The 25,164-nt window shown below is 40.6% G+C and overlaps 1 protein-coding gene across 1 annotated transcript in view; it reads left to right on the top strand.

Moving 5' to 3' along the window:
- The window catches only part of MYO7B (myosin VIIB), a 349,736-nt gene that overhangs the window by 39,395 nt on the left and 285,177 nt on the right, over window positions 1–25,164 (top strand). The window contains exons 3-9 of the mRNA XM_040348869.1: window positions 1,169–1,276; window positions 5,068–5,220; window positions 5,838–6,022; window positions 8,141–8,262; window positions 9,231–9,373; window positions 21,474–21,587; window positions 22,980–23,133. Of these exons, the coding sequence (XP_040204803.1) occupies window positions 1,169–1,276; window positions 5,068–5,220; window positions 5,838–6,022; window positions 8,141–8,262; window positions 9,231–9,373; window positions 21,474–21,587; window positions 22,980–23,133 (979 nt within the window). The remainder of the gene's footprint in view (window positions 1–1,168; window positions 1,277–5,067; window positions 5,221–5,837; window positions 6,023–8,140; window positions 8,263–9,230; window positions 9,374–21,473; window positions 21,588–22,979; window positions 23,134–25,164) is intronic.

Raw genomic sequence — 25,164 nt, 5'->3', positions numbered from 1 at the left:
AAAACTATCCCCTATTTTGTAAACGCTATAACTTTTGCGCAAACCAATCAATAAATGCTTATTGCGATTTTTTTTTACGAAAAATATGTAGACGAATACGTATCGGCCTAAACTGAGGAAAAACATATTTTTTTTATATATTTTTGGGGGATATTACAGTGTCGAATCGCAAAAAGTGGCCTGGTCTTTGACCAGCAATATGGTCCGGGGGTTAAGTGGGTACCCGCAATGTTAAAACTTGTGCACCATATGATAGCATACTAAGGTACCTACACTGGAAGAACGACAATTCAAGTCAGTAAAAAAAGGATTTTCTTTACACTAGCCTCTCAGTATTATGAAATTTACCTGAGAAAAAAGATTACAAATAAAGATTCATACCATGCATGCCGAGAGTAAGGTCCATGGGTAGAAATGTCTTTGCTCTTTATTACCCCAAGCTATTTACAACTGCACACATGATATTACAGGTTGTCCGTTGATTGTCATTTACATAATCTGGAATTAACAAAACACATTCCTTAAAAACATCACTCTACTTTTGTATCCAGGATACAAGAGCAATTTAAAAAATACATTCATTTGTTTGCTTTATGGATGCAGGCAGCTTGTGTTTCCATCTTGCAAAGTAGATATTAGATTTTAGCAAGCAAGGCATGCTGCAAGTTTGGAATTATATGAGTTGTTAATGATTACGGTAAAAAATGTTTTTGTCACTGAATTACATTTTATTGTATACTCATAGCTGTTTACTAAATGATGGTTACAGCCTTTTCGGTTTCTCAAAGCTTTAAAAGATTCTTTACAAATAAAAAAAAAAATACATAAAATTAAAAAATCTGCATCAGAAGCAGGCTACTGTAGTCCATTAGCGAAGCACAAAAGCAAAGAAACATTTGATTATGCCTATATACGTTTTTTTTCTGAACTTCTCTTTATAACTTACATTTTACTGTCACTCTTTTTGCACAAACTTTTGCTGCATGCCAAGTGAAACATAGTCCAAAAGCATCAAGTCTACACCACATTACTAGCCTAACATTACCTTACACATTACATCAAGCCTACTAGTGAAACTCACCTAAACATTGGCGTAGTAAGTGATGTGTAACGTACTTGAGTTATCGTACAATAAAAAAAGATATATCTACCTATATTCTGAAAACAGGGAGAACATGTGTGGTTCGAAATTACTTCTGAAAGCAAAGTGCCCATCGGTGCAGTGGTTAAAGATTCCCACAATGGAGAGACAATGCTTGAAGATGATGATGGCAAGGTAAATGCTCTGTCTATTCACTCCGTCTGTCTGTCTATCCATAGTAAGTTTGTGCTCCAACAAAGAGGAACTTGATTTTTAGTTTTGAATGAAGTAGTGGGGAAATTTGTCTCCTGCTTAGCAAATGAAGGGAAAAGTTTCAAGCCTTTTCCACTTTTTGTTGTCTCTCCCAAATGAGGAGTTTCTCATAATTTCCCAACAGAAATACAGACAGCATTAAAAAAACAAACAAAAACAAAAATGTTTTTTAATCATTCCTACTTTATGAAAAACAAATGTGAAAATTGTCTGCAGTTCCACAATTACAACAACATTTGAGAACTGAGCTGTGAGCAGCCCTGCACAGGTAGTTGTACATAATTTAACCTTGAGTTATATAAACTAACATAAAGTCTGAGTTGCATCAAGTTTTACAAGAATGATAAATATAAATAAAAGTTTTATATACAGTATCTCACAAAAGTTTTACAACATTTTTGTAAATATTTTAATATATCTTTTCATGTAACAACACTGACAAAATGACACTTTGCTACAATGTAAAGTAGTGTACAGCTTGTATAACAGTGTAAATTTGCTGTCCCCTCAAAATAACTCAACACACAGCCATTAATGTCTAAACCGCTGGCAACAAAAGTTAGTACACCCTAAGTAAAAATGTCCAAATTGGGCCCAATTAGCCATTTTTCCACTAACAAGCTGACCCCCCACCCCTTCAACCTCTGCAGCAATGCTGGCAGCACTCATCATCTATTTCCCAAAGACAACCTCTGGATATGACACTGAGCATGTGCATTCAACTTCTTTGATCGACCATGGCGAGGCCTGTTCTGAGTGGAACCTGTCCTGGTAAACCGCTGTATGGTCTTGGCCACCATGCTGCAGCACAGTTTCAGGGTCTTGGCAATCTTCTAATAGCCTAGGCCATCTTTATGTACAGCAAAAAAAAATTTCTTCAGATCCTCAGAGAGTTCTTTGCCATGATGTAACATGTTGGACTTCCAGTGACCAGTATTGGGAGCATGAGAGAAATAACACCAAATTTAACACACCAATTATACCTGATACCTTGTAACACTAATAAATCACATGACACTGGGGAGGAAAATGGCTAATTGGGCTTAATTTGGACATTTTCATTTAGGAGTGTACTCACTTTTGTTGCCAACGGTTTAGACATTAATGGCTGTGTGTTGAGTTATTTTGAGGGGACAGCAAATTTACACTGTTATACAAGCTGTACACTCACTACTTTACATTGTAGCAAAGTGTCATTCCTTCAGTGTTGTCACATGAAAATATATAATAAAATATTTACAAAAATGTGGGGGGTGTACTCGCTTTTGTGAGATACTATATTATAAATATATAAATTATAAATTGTATTCAAAGTTTATTGTTGAATAAAGATCATAATTTAAACTTTTTAATATTGACGCTTACAAACACACAACTGTATGCATACATTTTTAACCCTACTCTCCTAGTCTCTCCTACCCAAAATGTGACATATACAGTGTTCTGAAAAATATTCATACCCTTTTGCAAATTTCCACATTTTGTCATGTTACAACTAAAAACTTAAATGTATTTTATGTGATAGACCAACACAAAGTGGCACATAATTGTGAAGTGGAAGAAAAATTATAAATGGTTTTCAATTTGTTTTTACAAATAAATATCTGAAAAGCCTGACGTGCATTTGTATTCAGCCCCCTTTACTCTGATGTCTCTAACTAAAATCTAGTGGAACCATTTGCCTTCAGAAGTCACCTAATTAGTAAATAGAGTGTGTGTAATTTAATCTCAGTATAAATACAGCTGTTCTGTGAAGCCCTAAGAGGTTTGTCAGAGAACCTTTTTTTTTTTCCTTTTTTTATTAGGTTTAAGACAAACCAACAAACAGAAAGAAACATACAAAAAAACAACAATACCACCAGACAACCTGGTCATAAATGTTAGGCAATACACTCAAACATAGAAAGATAAACTGACATCAGTGCAAAATATTAAGTAGGCACAGTGGTAAAAGGCTCAGGTATAATACCGGGATAAAGCAAAAGCGGAGGTCCAGACATTAGAAATCCATTGTCAGAGAACCTCAGTGAACAATCAGCATCATTAAGGCCAAGGAACACACCAGACGGGTCAAGTATAAAGTTGTGGAGAAGTTTGAAGCATGATTAGGTTATAAAAAATATTCCACGCTTTGAACATCTCACGGAGCACTGTTCAATTCATCATCCAAAATGGAAAGAGTATGGCACAACTGCAAACCTACCAAGACATGGCCGTCCACCTAAACTCACAGGCCAGGCAAGGGGAGCATTAATCGGAGAAGCAGACAAAAGGCACATGGTAACTGTGGTTGAGCTGCAGAGTTCCACAGCTCAGGTGGGAGAATCTGTCCACAGGACAACCATCAGTTGTGCACTGCACAAATCTGGCCTTTATGGAAAGTGGCAAGAAGAAAGCCATTGTTCAAAGAAAACCATAAGAAAGTCCCATTTGCAGTTTCTGAGAAGCCATGTGGGGGACACAGCAAACATGTGGAAGAAGGCACTCTGGTCAGATGAGACCAAATTTTTATTTTTTGGCCTAAAAGCAAAACGCTATGTGTGGCAGAAAACTAACACTACACATCACCCTGAACACACCATCCCCACTGTTAAAAGAACATGGTGGTGGCATCATCATATTGTGGAGATGCTTTTCTTCAGCAGGGACAGGGAAGCTGGTCAGAGTTGATGGGAAGATGGATGAAGCCAAATACAGGGCAATCTTAGAAGAAAACCTGTTAGAGTCTGCAAAAGACTTGAGACTGGGACGGAGGTTCACCTTTCAGCAGGGCAATGACCCTAAAAATGCAGCCAGAGCTACAATGGAATGGTTTATATCAAAGCATATTCATGTGTTAGATTGGCCCAGTCAAAGTCCAGACCTAAATCCAATTAAGAAAATTGCTGTTCACAGATGCTCTCCATACAATCTGACAGAGCCTGAACTATTTTGCAAAGAAGAATGGGCAAAAAGGATGTGCAAAGCTGGTAGAGACATACCCAAAAAGACTTGCAGCTATAATTACAGCGAAAGGTGGTTCTGCAAAGTATTGACTCAAGGGGGGCTGAATACAAGTACACACCATACTTTTCACACAATGTTCCTTCCACTTCACAATTATGTACCAATTTGTGTTGGTCTATGACATAAAATCCCAATAAAATATATTTACGTTTTTTGTTGTAACATGACAAAATGTGGAAAATGTAAAGGTTGATGAATACTTTATTAAGGTACTGTAATTACAGCAATGTTAACATGTCATGCTTAATACAAAAGGGTAACAGAAATTAAGCAAAAACATTATTTTTACAGTTGTCAAGAGTTGGGAAGTGTTAAAACCACTACAATATTCGTTTTTTTTTATTGCTGTCTATGTCCTTACTTGGTCAATCACCCTCACTTTTTGTGCACTCCCAAGGACAGGTAAAAGGAAAATATCTCCAACATGGATACCATGCAGAAGAGAAAGTTAACCAATGTTATATAACTGTCTGTGTCCTGGTTGGGTTATTCCTAATTTCCAGTTTGGTCTCTGAGATAAAAAGTGATTGAATATCTATCCAATAGGGACACAGATAACAATAACAACTGAAAAGAGGTTCTAGTTTTTGCCCATTCTATCCAAAACTTGAAAAACGATTTGGTTGGAGTGGCCCTTTAAGCCAGAAAAATATTGAAAATGCTATTAATATATTTGATATTAGTGAATATGGTTTTGTCTGTCTCAGGAACACTGGATCTCTGCCGGAAACATTAACCGCATCCATCCCATGCATCCAAGCTCAGCCCAGGGAGTGGAAGATATGATCAGACTGGGTGACCTTAATGAAGCTGGTATTGTCCACAACCTGCATGTCCGATACAAAGAGAAAACAATATATGTAAGACAACAAGACTTAGAAATAGCTGTTTATCTACAATTGTTTGGCAGAGGAAAAGAAGGCATATGCTGTTTTTCAGAAGCAGTAAATGGGCTGGAAATGGTGGAAACTTCCATGTCAAATACAGTGGATTATGTGATGTGCTGTGCCGCCCAATAAGAGGGCTTTTGTTGGATGTATGTAGTAAATGCAGATACAGTAGATCCACACATTATAATAACTGATCAGTGTTCTAAGGGGTGGTCCTTTTTTTCCTACTCTTTTAATTCTACTATTTAATTCCATAAAAATATACTGTATTGTTGTGTGTATTGTTGTGAGTCACTTTTCCTTGTCTGTGCATCTTTTGGCATATGAACTTGCTGTTTCTCGGGTTAAAAAAATGTAAGGACACATCTAATAGGTCATTAAAAGACACTGTTTTTTCATTCTTAATTCATTTATAAGTAAGGGGCAGAGTTTTTGATTTGAAGATTACCTCAGCTACCTGCTATTTTCCTGCAAATACACTGGAGTTGGGTTATGGTTCTTATTTATTGCTTAATCCTCATTTTTTTTTTTATGTGGGTTGGGGGGGTGCAGATTACTTTGTCACAATGTAATTACCTGTGTTTCAGACATACACTGGTGCTATCTTGGTAGCTGTTAATCCATATGAGGAGCTCCCGTTCTACGGCACCGAACAGATCAAAATATACAGGAATCGGCGGATTGGGGAACTTCCTCCGCATATCTTTGCTTTGGCAGATGCCTGTTTCTTCAGCATGCAGAAAAATAATAATGACCAGTGTTGTGTTATCAGGTATGTCAGAAATAATCAGTGTGATTAGTCACTGGACACTCTATTTAGTTGTTTAGTTCAAATCATCATTACAGTTAGAATGTAATTAGGTCATTTAAAATCCAGGAATACTATATAACACAGTAATGCTATGCAACTATAATCTCATAATGCTTTGGGAAGAGTAGAATCATATTATAAAGTATGCAGCAGAAGAAGTTGGAGATTTTTATGTTGTATCAAAGATATGGAAGATGCCAGGGACTGACACAGCACAACACTTTCCACCAATAACTGTATCTACTGTATATTTCTTGCATATTTCTCTAATAAGATGTGTACTTCATGCATATTTCTCTAATAAGATGTGTACTTCAAATTGTTTGCATTAAACCATCTTGTTATGTGAAACATTTTAGGGAGTTTGGTTCGCTAAATGAGCTCTGTTTTAGGTTATTGCCTACACTTATTTGGTTAAACAGATTTTTATTATCGTAGAAAAAAGGGGTGGAGATAAGGGCCGTCTAATGTGAGCCACCCTCACTGCGCGTAGCTGGAGAATAAATGTGAACACTAGTGATATTTATAAAATAAATGAATAAATTAATAAATATGCAAGAGCTGCTGCTTTAAAAATTATAGAATCCAAAATAGTTAATATGCAAATACAGTGATACCTATTATAAATAAGGTGCCAAATGTGATATTAAACAGCGCTCAGAAAAATAAGTGAAAATGTAAATCAACAAATATAATATTGGTACAGTGACATAGTGAAAAATAAATAAATAATCCACCCTCTAAGTGAGTCAATATATAAGTGTCCAAAAATCCGTGCAAAAATCGCATCAAAAAATACCAGGTTGGCAAATAAAGTCCATAAACTGCCTAAGTGAACAAAAAAATATATATAAATAGTTCATAAATGGAGAACAAAGGAAAAGAAAAAATCCTTCCCGATCTTCAATAAGTGCTTTCACCACACCACAGTGACTGCGTGCTTCCACCACCCATCAGAAATGCAAACTCACCGCAACAAATGGCCTGACACTTTCGTGTTTAGGCACACAGGCTTGTTAACTGACCCCCTCAGTTTAGTTGATAGAACTCCTTCTTTTCATATAGAGTGGAGCATTCAGTTAAACAGATGGAGATCCGAAGCAAAAAGAAAACTCCAAGATAACAGCCATATGCAAATAAGAAAAAGAGAGCACAATAGTGTGATACTGTAACACAACTTTTAATAACACACTACAAATCTCCCAAAGAATGCACTCACAAAGGTAACTCTTGTTACAAGCAGTGTATAAATCCAAAAACTGACACGGTGTAAAACAAAAAATAAAGATATCCTCCAGGTGAACTAGTGGTCACAGCAGACCAACGAATAGCCCAAGTGTTACTCACAGCCCTTGTGCAGGTGTACTGGAGCTGCTGCTTAGGTAATTGAGCTGGTGGCAGATTAGACCATTCCACGTTCAAGCTTAGAAAGTTAAGGTGTTATTTTTTTATGCGATTTTTGCACGGATTTTTGGACACTTATATATTGACTCACTTAGAGGGTGGATTATTTATTTATTTTTCACTATGTCACTGTACCAATATTATATTTGTTGATTTACATTTTCACTTATTTTTCTGAGCGCTGTTTAATATCACATTTGGCACCTTATTTATAATAGGTATCACTGTATTTGCATATTAACTATTTTAGATTTTTATTATCGACAGAGAATGATAATAGTCTCAATATCCCAAACATTTGACACATGGTTGATACTCAAGGAGTCGTGATTCCTCTACAAAAATTATGATTATCAGAAGCATATGTTTTGATGTTAGCCCAGTAACTATACATGTAGTGTACACAGCGGTTAAATAGTGAGAAATCTTTCATCTTCCTTAATTCTGTGTGAAAGATAACTCCATAGGCAGCTAAGCAATGCTTTTATATAGAAGTTAGAATGATATGATAGCAGTAACCCATTTTTTAAGCTTGTTCATTATTTTGTTTTTAGGAAATTTTTTAGCCAATATCTATTAAAATCAGGCAATCTACAAATACAAAAGCTGGTAATATGTAATGGCTGTGAACGGCTTTCCACAGATTAATTGTTTGGTCTACACTATTTATTTTAGTGGAGAGTCTGGAGCAGGGAAGACAGAGAGCACAAAGCTAATGCTGCAGTTCTTTGCGTTCTCAACTGGGCAGCATTCTTGGATAGAGCAGCAAATTCTGGAGGCCAATCCGATCATGGAAGGTAAACAGACTACAGTAAATAGAGATGGGGAGTAGTGGTCTTAAAGTGATACTAAATACACACTGTTTAATTTACATTGTCCATTCTATTTCTGTATGTGGAGGATGGCACTGTCATTATTTTAATAAGTACCTTTTTCCTAAACGATATACAGCTGCCACGTGACCCAGATTTTTCCTAGCCCGTCTGCAGGGAAACAGTGGCAGAAGGAGCTTTTAGAACTCTGCTACTGGTCACATGTTTAAAATAAAATAAAAAACAGCCCTTGGGATACAGAGTAAAAATAAATTAATAATATCAATAAACTGTTTGTTTTAAATCATCATACAAATATATATTTGAAATCAAATCTTTATTATTTTTTGGCAATAACGTGGTATGGGCAGGAAGCCTGTGTCTTAGAATCAAGATGTAATATCCTGCCCCATTGTATTTAGCTGGTTAGTGGCATAGAGCAGGAGGGAGGGAGTGGGCTGTCATTTACCATTGTGCATATGCCCACATGTGAGTCACATGGGCTTCTCAGATGTGATAGGGAGGAAATGCTCAGCATAGAATCTCACTGAAAACTGAGCATATATAGAGCTGCCAAAACTGCTCTGCAAAATCCTCAACAGTGGTGGGGACATAGACAGAAGGGGGAGGTGGAGAACAACAGAATTAACCAGGATTTTTGCAGAATACAGAAAACGAATCCCATAGAGAGCGAGTATGAACAGCATGTAATACAGCATTTATTGATATTTTTTTTATGAGGCGTGTTTAGTGACAAATTGAGACCAAACACCTGCAGGTCACCCTGAGCATTCTGGTGATGAATGCAAATAAAAGCAAGTAAATACTTAATTTATTGTATTTTTTCCCCCTTTTTATTCACTTATGATACAAGCTTCAATTTTAAAAGGGGTATTTGGGTGGGTTGTTTTGTGTAAGGATTGACCTTACATTTGCTTTGTTTTACTTTTCAGCTTTTGGAAATGCAAAGACCATCAGAAATGACAACTCTAGCCGTTTTGGCAAATACATAGAAATTCACTTCTCCAAGGATAGTGTGATTGAAGGAGCTCGTATTGACCAGTTTCTCCTGGAAAAGTCACGTGTGTGCAGGCAGGTCTGTCAGCCTAGACATCATTTATCTACTGCTACATTATAGCTTGGAAATGAGAGAACTGTACCATTGTGTATAAAAATCTATCTGAAACTAGCAACACATTGTAAAATCAGATTTTACAGTTTTCTTTTGATTTATCAATAAATCGTTTTTTTTTTACTTTCAAAATATATTATTTTCAGAAGATAAATATTACAATTCAGTACATTATGGTACATCTGGTAGATGACCTCTTAGAATAAATTCTACTATTTTGTAGATAAATAAAGACATATCATTAAAACAATAGATGTGGTTTTATAATGTTAAATAATTAATATGAAGAATTTAAATAAGAGAAGTTTCTCCTATATAGGCCAATTGATTAACAAAGACATTTCTGTCCTCCTGGTGCCCCTTATCGGGAACTAAGTGCACCAGGGGAGGAAACCTCTCACCATACTTGCAGTTTTACTTAAAGATCCCTGGAATAGCCAGGCTAAAAGAGATCGGCCTTATTATCTATGAAATATGAAAGAGGATATTTTATCTATCATTTCTATGTATAATCAGATAGTAAAAAAAGGGGGGCGGGATAGATCTCACTCAGAACATCACCAGAAATCCCTATAGGAGGCAAAAAATAAAAAGAAGAGGGAAAAAGTATGAGAGAAAAAGGAAAGAAGGGATAGGAAGGAGGGGAAGATAGGAAACGTGCCTAACTTAGAGTTATGTAGGAACCGGAGGAATACCCTGGGTAAGAGAGATTCCTACATATCTAGCCCAAGGTTCCCAATGGTTTTCGAATTTCGGAACAGTATCAATTAGAATAATAGCTAGCTTTTCTTGAGCCATTATCCAAGATATTTTTTTTTTGGCTTCCAAGAAAGAAGGTTCAGGTTTCTTCCATACTTTGGCAATTTGTAAGCTTGGCTCCTGTGAGAATAAAATGGATTAGTTTTTGTGTAGTTTTTGGTATTTGAGGTATGTGAGAATTTAGGAGAGCTATTGAAAGAGACCTAGAAACCTGGCAACCAGTGACCTTGGAAATCATAGAGAAGATTTTTCCCCAAATGGGGCGGATTCTAGAACATTCCCACCAGATATGGGTCATTGACCATAAAAGTTGGCATCCCCTGAAACAGGTCGGATCAGCTGTAGGGCAGGGCTCGACAAAATCTGGGTGCCCGGTCGAAATAGCGTCAAGAAATTGTGACCTGGCACCCGCGCCTGCCAGTAATTGAGGTCGCGGCTTTGCGGCCTTCACAGAAGGAAGCTTAGGCAGCAAAGCCGCGGCCTCAATTACCGGCCAGCGCGGGCCCGCCCCGGGAGGTGGGGGTGCACGGAGACACATGATCCTGTGTCTCCGTGCGCCCCCACCTCCCCCGCCACCCCGCCAGTAATTGAGGCCGCAGCTTTGCGGCCTTCTGCAGGCCTAAGCTTCCTTCTGTGATCTGGTGCCTTCTTGTGGTGGCTGATTGGCATTACAAGTAAAACAGTTCTAGCAGTTCTGTGTTTTTTCACTGTTTTCACTGCCATCTCCTTCCCTCTAATTAGAACCCCCAAACATTATATATATTTTTTTCTAACACCCTAGAGAATAAAATGACAGTCATTGCAATACTTTCTGTCACACCGTATTTGCGCAGCGGTCTTACAAGCGCACTTTTTTGGGAAAAAAATACACTAAAAGTTAGACCAATTTTTTTTAGATTGTGAAAGATAATGTTACACCGAGTAAATTGATACCCAACATGTCACGCTTCAAAATTGCGTCCGCTCGTGGAATGGCGACAAACTTTTACCCTTTAAAATCTCCATAGGCGACATTTAAAAAAGTTACAGAGGAGGTCTAGGGCTAGAATTATTGCTCTCGCTCTAACGATCGCGGCAATACCTCACATGTGTGGTTTGAATACCGTTTACATATGCGGGAACTACTCGCGTATGTGTTCGCTTCTGCACGTGAGCTAGGCGGGACAGGGGCGCGTTTTCTGGCTCCTAACTTTTTTTAGCTGGCTCCTAGATTCCAAGCAAATTTGTCAAACATCTTTCTTGGGAAAAAAATAAATTTGTCAAACATCCATGTGATGCATTTCACGTTAGGCATGTTAACAATATATAGGTATCAGTGTCCCCGCCACCCAGCACCCACGCGCAGCTGCCCCAGATCACCCCACGAATGGGAGAGCCCGTAACACCGCTCACAGAGCCCAGAGCAGCCAGGACAGGAGACCGGAATATGAGCCATTGATTTCCCAGCAGTATGCCATTGTACAAGGTCCCATTGCAATGTACAGTATATCACCCATGTCATCATTCCAAACCCCACGGTGATTCACAGTAAGCTTAACGTGTGAAAACAACACCCACCACCAGAAGGGGAAGCTTACCAGATATATTAAACCCAAGTGAGCATACGCTCAAAGGGTCAATAAGGCTGAATGTAAATGGATGGGAGACACATCAGCAGGAACCAAATATGCAATCGAGTTTCGCAATAGTTTGCATCATCAGACCCCAGATGATGCAAACTATTGCGAAACGCGTCTACTGCTGCCATGCACATTTCTACATTGATGTCCTTTTTTATCCATCTAACTGTAAGTGTTTTTAACCGTCATTAAACCTTCCATGTTTTTACGGAATTACACTATGAGCCTTTCATTTCCTTTATGCACTCTGGATATGGTTTGGTTTGATCTTCTGAGAGTCATCTCCAAGTTGTTGATACCTCCCCCTGTCCTGGTTCAAGTGATGTCTTCAGGATATCCTGACGATTGCATATTTGGTTCCTGCTGATGTGTCTCCCATCCATTTACATTCAGCCTTATTGACCCTTTGAGCGTATGCTATCTGGTAAGCCTCCCCTTCTGGTGGTGGGTGTTGTTTTCACACGTTAAGCTTACCGTGAATCACTGTGGTGTTTGGAATTATTTACTGCACATGGTTTATCCATCTATCAAGTTTACACACTCACATGGACTTGCATTTGATTGCACTGTCATTCAGTGTTGATATAGACTTTCAGTGTTTTGTGTTATTTTTCAACTTTCATTTTAGCGCTACAATTTTTTGTATACCATATATTGCTTTCTTGTTTCACTAGATTGTTTGTAGCTGCTCACTACTACGATAGCGCAGATTTAGCTTTGTTTTTGTATCACTCATGTCATCAATTGAACACCAGTAAGCAATACTCTTCTGCGCGCAATACACTTGACAAACATTAAACCAACAGTAAAACTTTAAATAAAAAAAAATAGGGCTGCGGAAATTAACGATTAATTGTTCGATTAATCGTTAATTTCTTTGATCGACTAAAATTATTTTGATCGACGATCTGCGGAGTGAGCTCCGCGGTCTCGCCCATAGGAAAGACCGCGGCTTCGGCCTAGCTCCGGAGCCGCGGCCATCTTGGTCCACCCGGCGGCAGCCAAGTAGCGGCGCGCTGACGTCATCATCACCCGCCCGCCTGCTTGTATTATCTTCCCTTGCGCACGTGTCCATCAGCTACTCTGCGGACGGGTCTGTAGGTAAGAGGACGACAACCATCCTTTATATTAAAGCATGGGGGCATATGTGTATGTAAAGCATGGGGGCATATGTGTATGTAAAGCATGGGGGCAAATGTGTATGTAAAGCATGGGGGCAAATGTGTATGTAAAGCATGGGGGCAAATGTGTATATTCTTGCAGTATGGGGGCAGATGTGTATATTAAAGCATGGGGGCAGATGTGTATATTAAAGCATGGGGGCAGATGTGTATATTAAAGCATGGGGGCAGATGCTGTAATAAACACATCTGCCCCCATGCTTTAATATACACATCTGCCCCCATGCTTTAATATACACATCTGCTCCCATACTGCAAGAATATACACATCTACCCCCATACTGCAAGAATATGCACATTTGCCCCCATGCTTTACATGCACATTTGCCCCAATGCTTTGCATACACATTTGCCCCAATGCTTTGCATACACATTTGCCCCCATGCTTTGCATACACATTTGCCCCCATGACTTTGACAAAGCGTCAGTTGACGCGAAACATGTCAGTCACGGCTCACCCCCTTGTTTTCTAAGGTCCTCTGACGCTTTAAGAAACTCTTAGGTGCTGTCCTTATGCACTCTGACACTCGGGGATCCTTGCAGTGACGTCAGTACATGCCTCCCCATAGCCTCTCCATTGCTTGGGTTCTACTCTCCTGATTGGCCGCTAGTATCACATGACCGATTGAGGGACGGCGTCCGGACACCGCTTCCTTCCTTGTCCTCTGCGATACAGCGAAGATCCCGCCCCCTCCTTGCTTTGATCGACGCGGCAACGTCATGGGACCAGTGTAGCCACGTTCGTTCCAGGCTACCCTCGCTGTCTTACATCACAGCTGTGAGGAGGATCCCGCTCCCGTGGGCCTCGCTCTTATATCCGGGGGACTTAGATGAACTTTTCCCTGCACCAGAACCATCTCACTGACTGCCCTTGGCGTGGACAACACCTTTCCACTGCCTGTACCATCCCCCAGCATGGAGGTATGAGAGACATTATTGAGGTATTGTACCACCTCCTCACACTATAGTGTGTCCACTGTCTGGGAACAATATTTGCCATTTCCCCATACTGATCTTTGGTTTAAATTTTACCATCTCTATTACCATTGCAGTGTATGCATAGAGGACTGTCATCTTTGTAATCATTTTTAACTTCGCTGTCATATTGCTGCTATTTTTTGTTCATGTTCGTTTCGTGCTTTTACATTTACAGACTATAAAGTGACATTTACTTGACCACTGTGCGCTGTACTTTTTGTTTTTTGTTTTTTGCATACACATTTGCCCCCATGCTTTGCATACACATTTGCCCCCATGCTTTACATACACAGTTGCCCCCATGCTTTACATACACATTTGCCCCCATGCTTTACATACACATTTGCCCCCATGCTTTACATACACATTCGCCCCCATGCTTTAATATACACATTTGCCCCCATGCTTTAATATACACATCTGCCCCCATGCTACTGTAATGTACACATCTGCCCCCATGCTACTGTAATGTACACATCTCCCCCCATGCTGCTGTAATGTACACATCTGCCCCCATGCTGCTGTAATGTACACATCTGCCCCCATGCTGCTGTAATGTACACATCTGCCCCCATGCTGCTGTAATGTACACATCTGCCCCCATGCTGCTGTAATGTACACATGGGGGCAGATGTGTATATTCTTGCAGTATGGGGGCAGATGTGTATATTACAGCATGGGGAAAATGTGTATAATCTTACAGCATCAGGGCAAATGTGTATAATCTTACAGCATCGGGGCAAATGTGTATAATATTACAGCATGGGGGCAAATGTGTATAATCTTACAGCATGGGGGCAAATGTGTATATTCTTGCGTTAATTAATCAAAATTAGTCGATTAATCGATTAAAAAAAAAAACGATTAATCGAACACAAAAATTTTAATCAGTAACAGCCCTAAAAAAAACTAACACACTGGAGTGTCCGGGTAGGCCGCGCACCGAGCAAATACCGGGTGCAACGTCCTGGGACTAGACAAGCCAGGGAAACCATACTTGTGCTGTACAACAAACATTACACTTGGTATTGAGAATAACGAGGCCCGTGAGGGCTCCCATAACTAGGGGGACGATTATCCGCTGCAGAGAAAGCAGCAGTACCAGGAGTGAGACCCCCGGTCTTGGATCTCCAGGATAGCATGTGTGGGGGGAACAAAAGGACTTGGAGACTTGAGTTTGTGTCCCGGCTGTCATAACAGGTAGTAGCTTGCCGTGGAAGTCAAATGTTCAGGGTTAGGCCCCTTTCAGATGGACGGCTGTTTTGCCGCAGTTAAAAGCACTACAAATGTTTTGTGAAATTCAAGGCTCCAGGCACTGCGATTAGCTGCATTTGCACATTGCGATTACATGCGTTTACGTGCGTTTAACTGCGGCCGCGTTTAGCTGCGGTATTCATTTCCATAGCAACCATTTTTATTTTTTTTGTTTTTGTTTGGGTCCCTTGAATTCTAAAACACTGCTATCCGCAGTTGACAAAAAAGACTGCGATTACCTGCGGTTATGTGCATATAGCGGCGCTACATCGCACCTGGACCCATTCAATTCTATTTTTTCTATTCGCACCAAACCGCATGTAACGTAATCGCGCGCAAACGCTGTGTGTGAATGGGGCCATAGGTAAACATTGTGTGCTTTTAGCTGCGGTAGAAAAATAGAAAATCCGCAGCTAAAAGCACCATTCTATCCGTCCGTCTGAAAGGGGCCTTACAGTTTGTGCCCACCACCAGGGAACATATGTGGGATGGTGAGAGAGGAGTTGTTGAGAAAGAAGGGGGGCAGCATGAACGGAGCATGATCAAATAGGGAGAGCGGCCAGGCCAGAGTGGGGAAAACAGAGCATGGGGAGTTTTGGGTAAGAGATGGAAGAAACAGTACCTTCATATGGAGTAGTCCCAAGCTCCTCAGAAAAACCCAGAAGGGTGCAAGTCATCCCCCGCAGTGTAAGTCAGGCGGTTCCCGATGGCTTTAGGCGGGCTCACGATTTGTTTTCCAGCCAGGTAAAAACAGTCTTCGGCGTGTCAAAGAAGTGTGCCCTGTCCTCTCCAGCGACACGAAGCCTAGGCGCAGGACAGCATCTCGGTCACGGAAATTGAGCAGCTTGGCAATTAATGTCCGAGGTGGCGTACCTTGGGGAGGAGGTTTGGCAGCCAGCCTGTGAGCCCTTTCCACCACAAAGGTTGTAGAAAATTCAGCCCTTCCAAAGGAGGTGATAAGTAAGTTCTCCAGGAATGAGGGGGGGTCCGAGCCCTTTGCACCCTCAGGCAAACCAACAAATCGCAAGTTGCACCTCCTAAGGTGATTTTCCATGTCGTCTTGCTTGGCTAAGACAATTGTAAGCTGAAGTTGAAGGCGCTTGGTAGTGACTTGTAAAGGCGGCACCTCGTCCTCCACGCCGCTGATGCGGGTCTCTGTCTCCGTGAACCGCTCCCGATGTTTTTGCAGGTCTTGGCGGATTAGCGATACATCGATCCCCACCTCTTCAATCTTACACGTCAGAGTATTTTGCAGTCGGAAAAAGCCTCCAGCACTCGTGCAGTGTCCTGCGCAGCCGGGCACGCAGGGGAAGAGGAGCCAGCACCATCTTACGGATATTTGGCAAGCGGAGCTCCCGTTCAGCACTCCTCACACCATGCAGGTCCAGGCCACGCCCCTAGTAATAATGCTTTTAGTGCTCTTCCATGTTGAATTGTGGAGGGAGTGAGATCCGCAAATAACTGGATAGGGTGTCCCTGGCATAAAACTTGGGAGGCATATCTGGCCTGTTTCATGACCTCTTCCTTTACAGAATTATAATGTGGTTTGGCAACAATGTCTCTGGGTTTTCCATATTTTCTGGGGGGTCCAAGGCCTCTGTGGGCCTTTTCTAGTTCAAGGCGGTGTTGGGGAACATTTCAGTTAACCCTCTGATTCTAATATTGTACCTGCGGGGACCTGTTCTCCAGTTCATCAATTTTGGAGATGGCATAATCAAGTTGCTCCTGGACTGTGGATAAATGTTTGGAATGTTGATTAGAAACAGACACTGTTTATTCCAGTTTATGTTCTATTGTGTCTATCCTTGCTCCTAAATTTTGGAAATCAGTTTTCAGGTCCCCAGTTATTTTTGCCGCTTTTTGAGCCAGTTTCCTGTCCAGAAGTTCTGAAAATTTCTGGAATAGGTCCTCCATTTGAAAAGCCTGGTCTCTGAAGACGAGTTTTTGACAGAAATAAGGTATTCTGAGCTGAAGAATTGTTCCCTATGGATGTGTATGGAGAGCCAGATATTGAGGGGGAAAGTCTTTGTGGGGGTCCTGTATGGGTTTCTGAGGTGAAATTTTGAGCCGCTGAGGTGATTACATGTCTATTTTCTGTGAGGCAGGGTTCACTGGAGGCTATATGCCATGCTGTGGCGGCCATCTTGGATGTTTTGTCCGTGACAACGGATTGAAATTGCAGCTTTAAAGTCTTTTAAAATGAGAAAAACAGCTTAGAGGGGTGTTCCTAGGTTGATTATCTACCTGCTCTTCAATTTGGGGTATAACTGTTCGCCGTGATGGCTTCTGTGGGCGCCGCTGTACACTGCTGGAGCGGAGCTCTTGGCTCAGACAGCCATCCTCAGAGCCTCGCACATGCGCTCTCCTAAATAGTTTGTTTTTACTTTGCATATTCATTGTTGTTGTGTTTCAGTTTAAATGTAAATCAATTAAGTATTTTTGTTAGACAGACTCTATTAGTTACATTTAATTCAATTATTCATTTATATATTTTTCTTTTGCATTTTTTATTAGATCCAACTGTGGAAAATTATTGATGCAAAAGCATTGCTAGTATGCTATGCTCCTTATAATCTGATCTTGAAGAAATGTAAAGGAAACAGTATAATATCCGCTGTGTGCATTCCATAATACAGGACTGTATAATATCAATTGTGTGCATTCCATAATACAGGACTGTATAATAGCAACTGTGTGCATTCCATAATACTGGAGTGTTTGCCAGTTAATCAGGAGTGGAAACTGGATGTTTTGGCAACCATATCTATATTACCAACTCTGTAGCAGAAAACTATATAAAGCTGGTAGTTCCAAACACTGTCAGGCTAGGTTCATACCTATGCATCTGCATTTAAATTTTTCATGCATTTCCCATGTGCTTCATTTCCCACCTGTATTCTTTCCAAGATGCACAAAAGAAAAACGCACAGGTGTAAGCTCCATAGAAATTAACAGAAATGTTTTAGTCATTCATTGTTGTGCGTCAACCAAGGCGCATACAGTCGCATAGGTGTGAACTAGGACTCACTTTCAGCACTTAGTACAAATCAAAGCACCTTGTGACTGGATAGCATGCAACCTCTGGGGCCACTAACTGTTAGTGTGCCATCTACTATAGACCCACTCACGGTCATACCCACTATAAATATTAGACATTCTGGGTATAGGGCTACCGTGAATACTCTGTTCTCAGTCCCACAGTGCTTGTGAAGGCAATGGGAATGCCTAGCAATATGCAAATTTAAACTTTCAAAAAAGTTAATATTTTTATTGCATTTTAGGGGGTGCTGCAAGAGAACTGATTGGTGGCCAGGCACATTAAAGGTTCTAGGTACCTCACTGGATGGTGGCTTCTACTTAGCTTCTGGATCTCTTTGATTTGTGTGACCTCGTACTAAGCTTACTGGGAGTATTTTTCTAATGATATAAAGAATAAAAACAATGGGCCAGATCCACATAGAAATGGATCGGTGCAGCGTATCAGAGATACGCTACGCCGCCGTACCTTACCTGGCGTTCTTTCGAATCCTCAAAGATTTTGCGCCGTAAGTTACGGCGGCGTAGTGTATTTCTGGCGGCGGAATTCAAATCGGCGATTAGGGGGCGTGTTTCAATTAAATGTAGCGTGTCCCCGCGCCGAATGAACTGCGCATGCTCCGTTTTGAAATTTCCCGCCGCGCATTGCACGAAATGACGTCATTTTTTAAACTTAGACGTGACTTACGTCCATCCCGATTCACGGACGCGTTACGCAAAAAAAAGAAAAAATTCAAATTTCGACGCGGGAACGACGGCCATACTTAACATGGCAAATCTAACTATACGCCGCAAAATACCAGCTTTAACTATACGCCGGAAAAAGCCGACTAGAGACGACGTAAGAGAATGCAACGGCCGCGCGTACATTCGTGGATCGTCGGAAATAGCTAATTTGCACACCCGACGCGGAAAACGACGCGAACTCCACCCAGCGGACGCCGAAGTATTGCATCTACGATCCGAAGGTGTACGAAGCCGTACGCCTGTCGCATCAAACCCAGATGCCGTTGTATCTTGGTTTGAGGATTCAAACTAAAGATACGACGCAGGTAATTTGAAAGTAGCCGGCGTACTCTGTCTGTGGATCTGGCCCAGTGTCATGAATAAATTGTGTTTTTTTTTTTGGTGCAGTGAAGTATGTATAGTAAAAGGTTGCCTAGAGAAAAGCTTGACAAAATCATTAGCATGTGCTAATTTTGCCTACTTCAGTCACTCTAACACACAACCATTTACAGTGCCTTGAAAAGGTATTCATACCCTTTGATTTTTTTCCACATTTTGTCATGTTACAACCAAAAACATAAATGTATTTTATTGGGATTTTATGTGATAGACCAACAGAAAGTGGCACATAATTGTGAAGTGGAAGGAGATACTTTATTAATACTTTGTAGAACCACCTTACGCTGCAATTACAGCTGCAAGTCTTTTTGGGGATGTTGCGATCAGATTTGCACATCTATGGAATGACATTTTTGCCCATTGTTCTTTGCAAAATAGTTCAAGCTCTGTCAGATTGTATGGAGAGCATCTGTGAACAGAAAATTTCAAGTCTTGCCACAGATTCTCAATTGGATTTAGGTCTGGACTTTGACTGGGCCATTCTAACACATGAATATGCTTTGATCTAAACCATTCCATTGTAGCTCTGGCTGTATGTTTAGGGTCGTTGTCCTGCTGGAAGGTGAACCTCTACACCAGTCTCACATCTTTTGCAGACTCTAAGGCCCCGTACACATGATAGAATCCATCCGCTGAAAAATCTCAGCGGATCGGTTTCAGCGGATAGATTTTATGGTGTGTACATTCCAGCGGATATTTATCCGCGGATATTTCCGAATTCCAGCAGATAAAAATTTGTAGACATGTCTACAAATCTATCCGCTGGAATCGGAACCAGCGGATCGATCCGGTGGTCTGTACAGACTCACCGGATCGATCCGTCCGAACCCATCCCTCGCATGCGTCGTAATGATTCGACGCATGCGTGGATATCCTTATATGACAGCGTCGCGCACGTCGCCGCGTCATCATCGCGGCGACGGCGCGACACGTCATCGCGATGGGATTTCGGCGCGGATTTCGATCCGATGGTGAGTACACTCCATCGGATCAAAATCCGTGGAAATCCTCGAGAGGATTTATCCGCGGATACGGTCCGTTGGACTGTATCCGCGGATAAATCCTCTCGTGTGTACTAGGCCTAACAGGCTGAAGAAAAGCATCCCCACAACATGATTCTGCCAGCACCATGTTTCACGGTGGGGATGGTGTGTTCAAGGGAATGTGCAGTGTTCGTTTTCCACCACACATAGCGTTTGGCTTTTAGACCAAAAAGTAAAATTTTGGTCTCATCTGACCAGAGCACCTTCTTCCACATGTTTACTGTGTCCCCCACATGGCTTCTCACAAGTTGCAAATGGGACTTCTTATGGATTTCATTCAACAATGGCTTTCTTCTTGCTACTCTTCAATAAAGGCCAGATTGGTGAAGTGCATGACTAATAGTTGTCCTGTGGGCAGATTCTCCCACCTCAGCTGTGGAATCTGCAGGTCCTCCAGAGTTACCATGGGCCTCTTGGCTGCTTCTCTGGTTAATGCTTACCTTGCCCAGTCTGTCAGTTAAGGTGGACAGCCATGTCTTGGTAGGTTTTCAGTTGTTCCATACTCTTTCCATTTTCGGATGATGGATTAAACAGTGCTCAATGAGATGTTCAAAGCTTGGAATTTTTTTTTAATTTAAGCTAATCTGCTTTTAACGTCTCCGCAACTTTATCCCTGACCTGTCCTTTTTTTTTTCCTTGGCCTCCATGATGCTGTTTGTTCACTATGGTTCTCTAACAACCCTCTGAGGGCTTCACAGAACAGCTGTATTCCTACTTAGATTCAATTACACACAGGTGGACTCTTTTTACTAATTGGTTCTACTAGATTTCAGTTAGGGGTATCAGTGTAAAGGGGGCTGAATACAAATGTATGCCACATTTATCAGATATTTATTTGTAAAAAAATATTGAAAACCATTTATCAGTTTCCTTCCACTTCAAAAGTATGTGCCACTTTGTTTTGATCTATCACATAAAATCCCAATAAAATGCATTTGCGTTTTTTGTTCTAACATGACAAATTGTGGAAAATTTCAAGGGGTATGAATACTTTTTCATGGAACAGTATGTGATAATAGTTTTTACTTGATGTAGTAATTTAATTGCTCTCATTCTTGTCATTTATCAGGCTACAGGAGAGAGAAACTACCACATATTTTACTGCATCTTACTCGGCATGAGTTCAGAACAAAAGAAGAAGCTAAACCTTGGCAACTGTTCAGACTACAAATATCTCACTGTGGTATTGTCACTCACTTGTGTGCATCATATTTTCCTTGATGACTATATTTACACAATCTTTTATCTAGATACAATTTTACATTACCAAGAGAGGAGTAGAACAGACTGAAAACAAAGGAAAAAGTTGACTTCTTAACCACTTGGGATCCGCGCTATGGACGAAAGACGTCCACTGCGCGGCTCTCAAGTGCCGAGTGGACGTCTTTGGACGTCCTGTTGACATTCCCCGTGCGTGCCGCTGGGGGCGCGCAGCGGGGAAGCCGATGCGTGTGCCTGGTGACCGCGGTGTTCGCCAGGTGACAGCAGGGACGTGGAGCTCTGTGTGTAAACACAGAGCTCCACGTCCTGTCAGGGAGAGAGGAGACCGATCTGTGTCCCTTGTACATAGGGACACAGCATCGGTCACCTCCCCCAGTCAGTCCCCTCCCCCCACACAGTTAGAACACACCCAGGATACGCATTTATCCCCTTCCTCGCCCCCTAGTGTTAACCCCTTCACTGCCAGTCACATTTATACAGTAATTAGTGCATTTTTATAGCACTGATCGCTGTATAAATGTGTATGGTCCCAAAATTGTGTCAAAAGTGTCCGATGCGTCCGCCGCAATATCGCAGGCCTGACAAAAAAAATGCCGCCATTACTAGTAAAAAAAAAAAAATCATAAATCTATCCCCTATTTTGTAGGCGCTATAACTTTTGCACAAACCAATCAATATACGCTTATTGCGATTTAAAAAAAAAAAAAAATTGGGATATTATTATAACAAACAGTAAAAAATATTGTGTTTTTTTTCCAAATTTTCTGTCTTTTTATGTTTATAGCGCAAAAAATAAAAATCGCAGAGATGATCAAATACCACCAAAAGAAATCTCTATTATGGGGAAAAAATGATAAAAATATAATTTGGGTACAGTGTTGTATGACCGCGCAATTGTCATTCAAAATGCGTCAGCGCTAAAAGCTGAAAATTGGTCTGGGCACGAAGGGGGTTTAATGAAGTGGTTAGGTTATTAGCTGCTTTTTGGTGTGTGTGTTTGTATATTGTCTTATCTTTATGATGATAGCAATGATTTACTTAGATGTAGACTGATGGATCATTTTCCACATAAGCTGATCATAGACAGGTAGGCGTGTCTTTGAAATGGTGGGCAGGGAGACATCTATCCATCAAAAAAAAAATAAAAATAAAAATATATATATATATATATATATATATTTTTTTTTTTTTTTTTTTTTTTGTGCTATCCATTTAGTTTATAAGCTACCTAGTAAACACAAAATCATCAGCATGATTAGGATTTCACTATGAAGTACCAACCACATTTTCGTTAATGTAGAATTCTTTAGAAAAACAATTGATTTAAATCAAATTCCTCCTGATCCTACTCTAGGGTAACTGCATAGAATGTGATGGGCGCAATGATACCAGGGATTATGCTCAAGTCCGCTCTGCCATGAAGATTCTTCTTTTCTCTGATCAAGATCAGGCTGACATAAACAAACTGCTTGCAGCTATTCTTCACTTGGGCAACGTGGAGCTTCAAAGTATGTAATGTTAAAACTAGGTTTTATTGAGTTGTGTAAAAAAAATTGTACATGTTACAAAAGTAGTGAAGATGTTTTATATTGTTCTGGGAATGCCCCGTAATAGGGTCATATCGGCAGGCTGTTTTTGCTAAAATAAATCTTAGACTACAACTCAACCTAGTACCCACTCCATCTATAGCATTGCTGGGAATACCAGATGATGACCGACGCTCTCATCACTCTAAGCTTCTCATAGTGTATATCTTGTATTATGCAAAGAAAGAAATTCTACTGAAATGGGTTTCCTCGGCCAAGCCGGAGGTGTCTGCCTGGGGAGCTATGGTTGATGCAGCTTTCCCCTATATAAAATGACCTACTCCAACAGGGGCTGTCACTGGAAATTTTGTTAAGGTATTGTCTTCTTGGAGAGAATTATAAAGTAAAGAATAAGGCGCTATACATGTTCATGTGAAAAACTGGCACAAAGAAAAACTGCATCAAACTTAAATGTGCACATTAATGAAAAAATAAGCAAGCATAAAGTCCATAAGTGAATAAATTCCAACACCAAAATGGAATGCTCTGAGATGAAACTTCTAGATCTTCCACCACTAGTGCTCAGTATGAAGATAGCCACTCACCAGAGCTGTTTGACCCCTTTTTACAGGACGGTCAAAAAACGCTTTGGGAACACCAGATTGGTTCCGCTAATGGCATAAATCCACTCCAATGTCCACTCAGGAAGGGGGCTAGAATGTAAAATATGACTTCACAGGAGACACGGAGAAAAGTCTCATAGTGTAGTAATTTTTTAATAAAGTAAAAACAGCAGCAATGATAGCAGTTACACTCACATGTAATAGTGCCTGGCCATGCATCAAAATAGTTTATCTATCACTGCTTAGGTGATTGCGGACTATAAATATTTGTATGTATTAGTTAATTTATTGATCCCTTTGTAAGGTTGGCTATTTATGTGCAGTGTGGGCAGCGTGTGTGCATCAGCGCTCCCTAGAGGCAGATTCTGTAATACATTTTTGTCTTCTCCTCCATTTTGGAGGAGCCTCACCAATAGCAGCCTTTCTACCCACATAAAAGCAAGTAGGAAGTGGCATGACATCACTTTCTGAAGAGCCATTTGTGGAGGAAACATATGTCGAAGCAGAGGATCTGTTATTTCCAGGTCCATATTTGATACCCCACACCAGGCTTTGCGCTTCAGAGCGGAACACACGCCACCCCCGGGATCAGCTGACTCACACACACTGTTTACACCTAGTGCCGGGCCAGGCACTATTACATGTGAGTGTAACTGCTATCATTGCTGCTGTTTTTAATTTATTAAAAAAACTGCTAGACTATGAGACTTTTATCCGTGTCTCCTGTGGAGTAATTTTTTACATTCTAACCCTTTCCTGAGTTGCCATTGGAGTGGATTTATGCCATTAGCGGAACCAATCTGGTGTTCCTGTAAAAAGGGGTCAAGCAGCTCTGGTGAGTGGCCATCTTCATACTGAGCACTCGTGCTGGAAGATCTAGAAGTTTCATCTCAGGGCATTCCATTTTGGTATTGGGATTTATTCATTTATGGACTTTATGCTTGCTTATTTTTTAATTAATGTGCACATTTAAGTTTGATGCAGTGTTTTTCTTTGTGCCAATTTTTCACATGAACATATATAGCGCCTCATTCTTTACTTTATAATTCTACACAGTTTCATGATTTGTTCACTTTAAAGGGGGCAGCTGTTGGTTTATATGTTCTTATCCCCAAAAGGGGCCATTTTTTTGGTATACATTTTCGCATTGTCCTCTTGGACCTTGACTTGAGTTCTTCCACAATAGTGTGTTTTGTTTGGGCTTCTTCTCTAAACTTGGAAGTTTCACTGGTAGCAATATACTTTGTATTGTTTTTCGGTTTTGATCTGAATAGTGTGATCTCTTTTGTTCTTGCAAAGGACTGACAAGTCCTATATGTCTATGTTCTAAATGTATTACCCTTATGTGATTTTCAAGTGGAGAACTACTGTTTCTTTATACTGCTATGTA

This window comes from Rana temporaria, chromosome 4, assembly GCF_905171775.1.
Source record: "Rana temporaria chromosome 4, aRanTem1.1, whole genome shotgun sequence".
NCBI lineage: Eukaryota > Metazoa > Chordata > Amphibia > Anura > Ranidae > Rana > Rana temporaria.
Note: the sequence above shows the minus strand (reverse complement) of the source record. Positions and strands in the feature narration are given on the sequence as shown.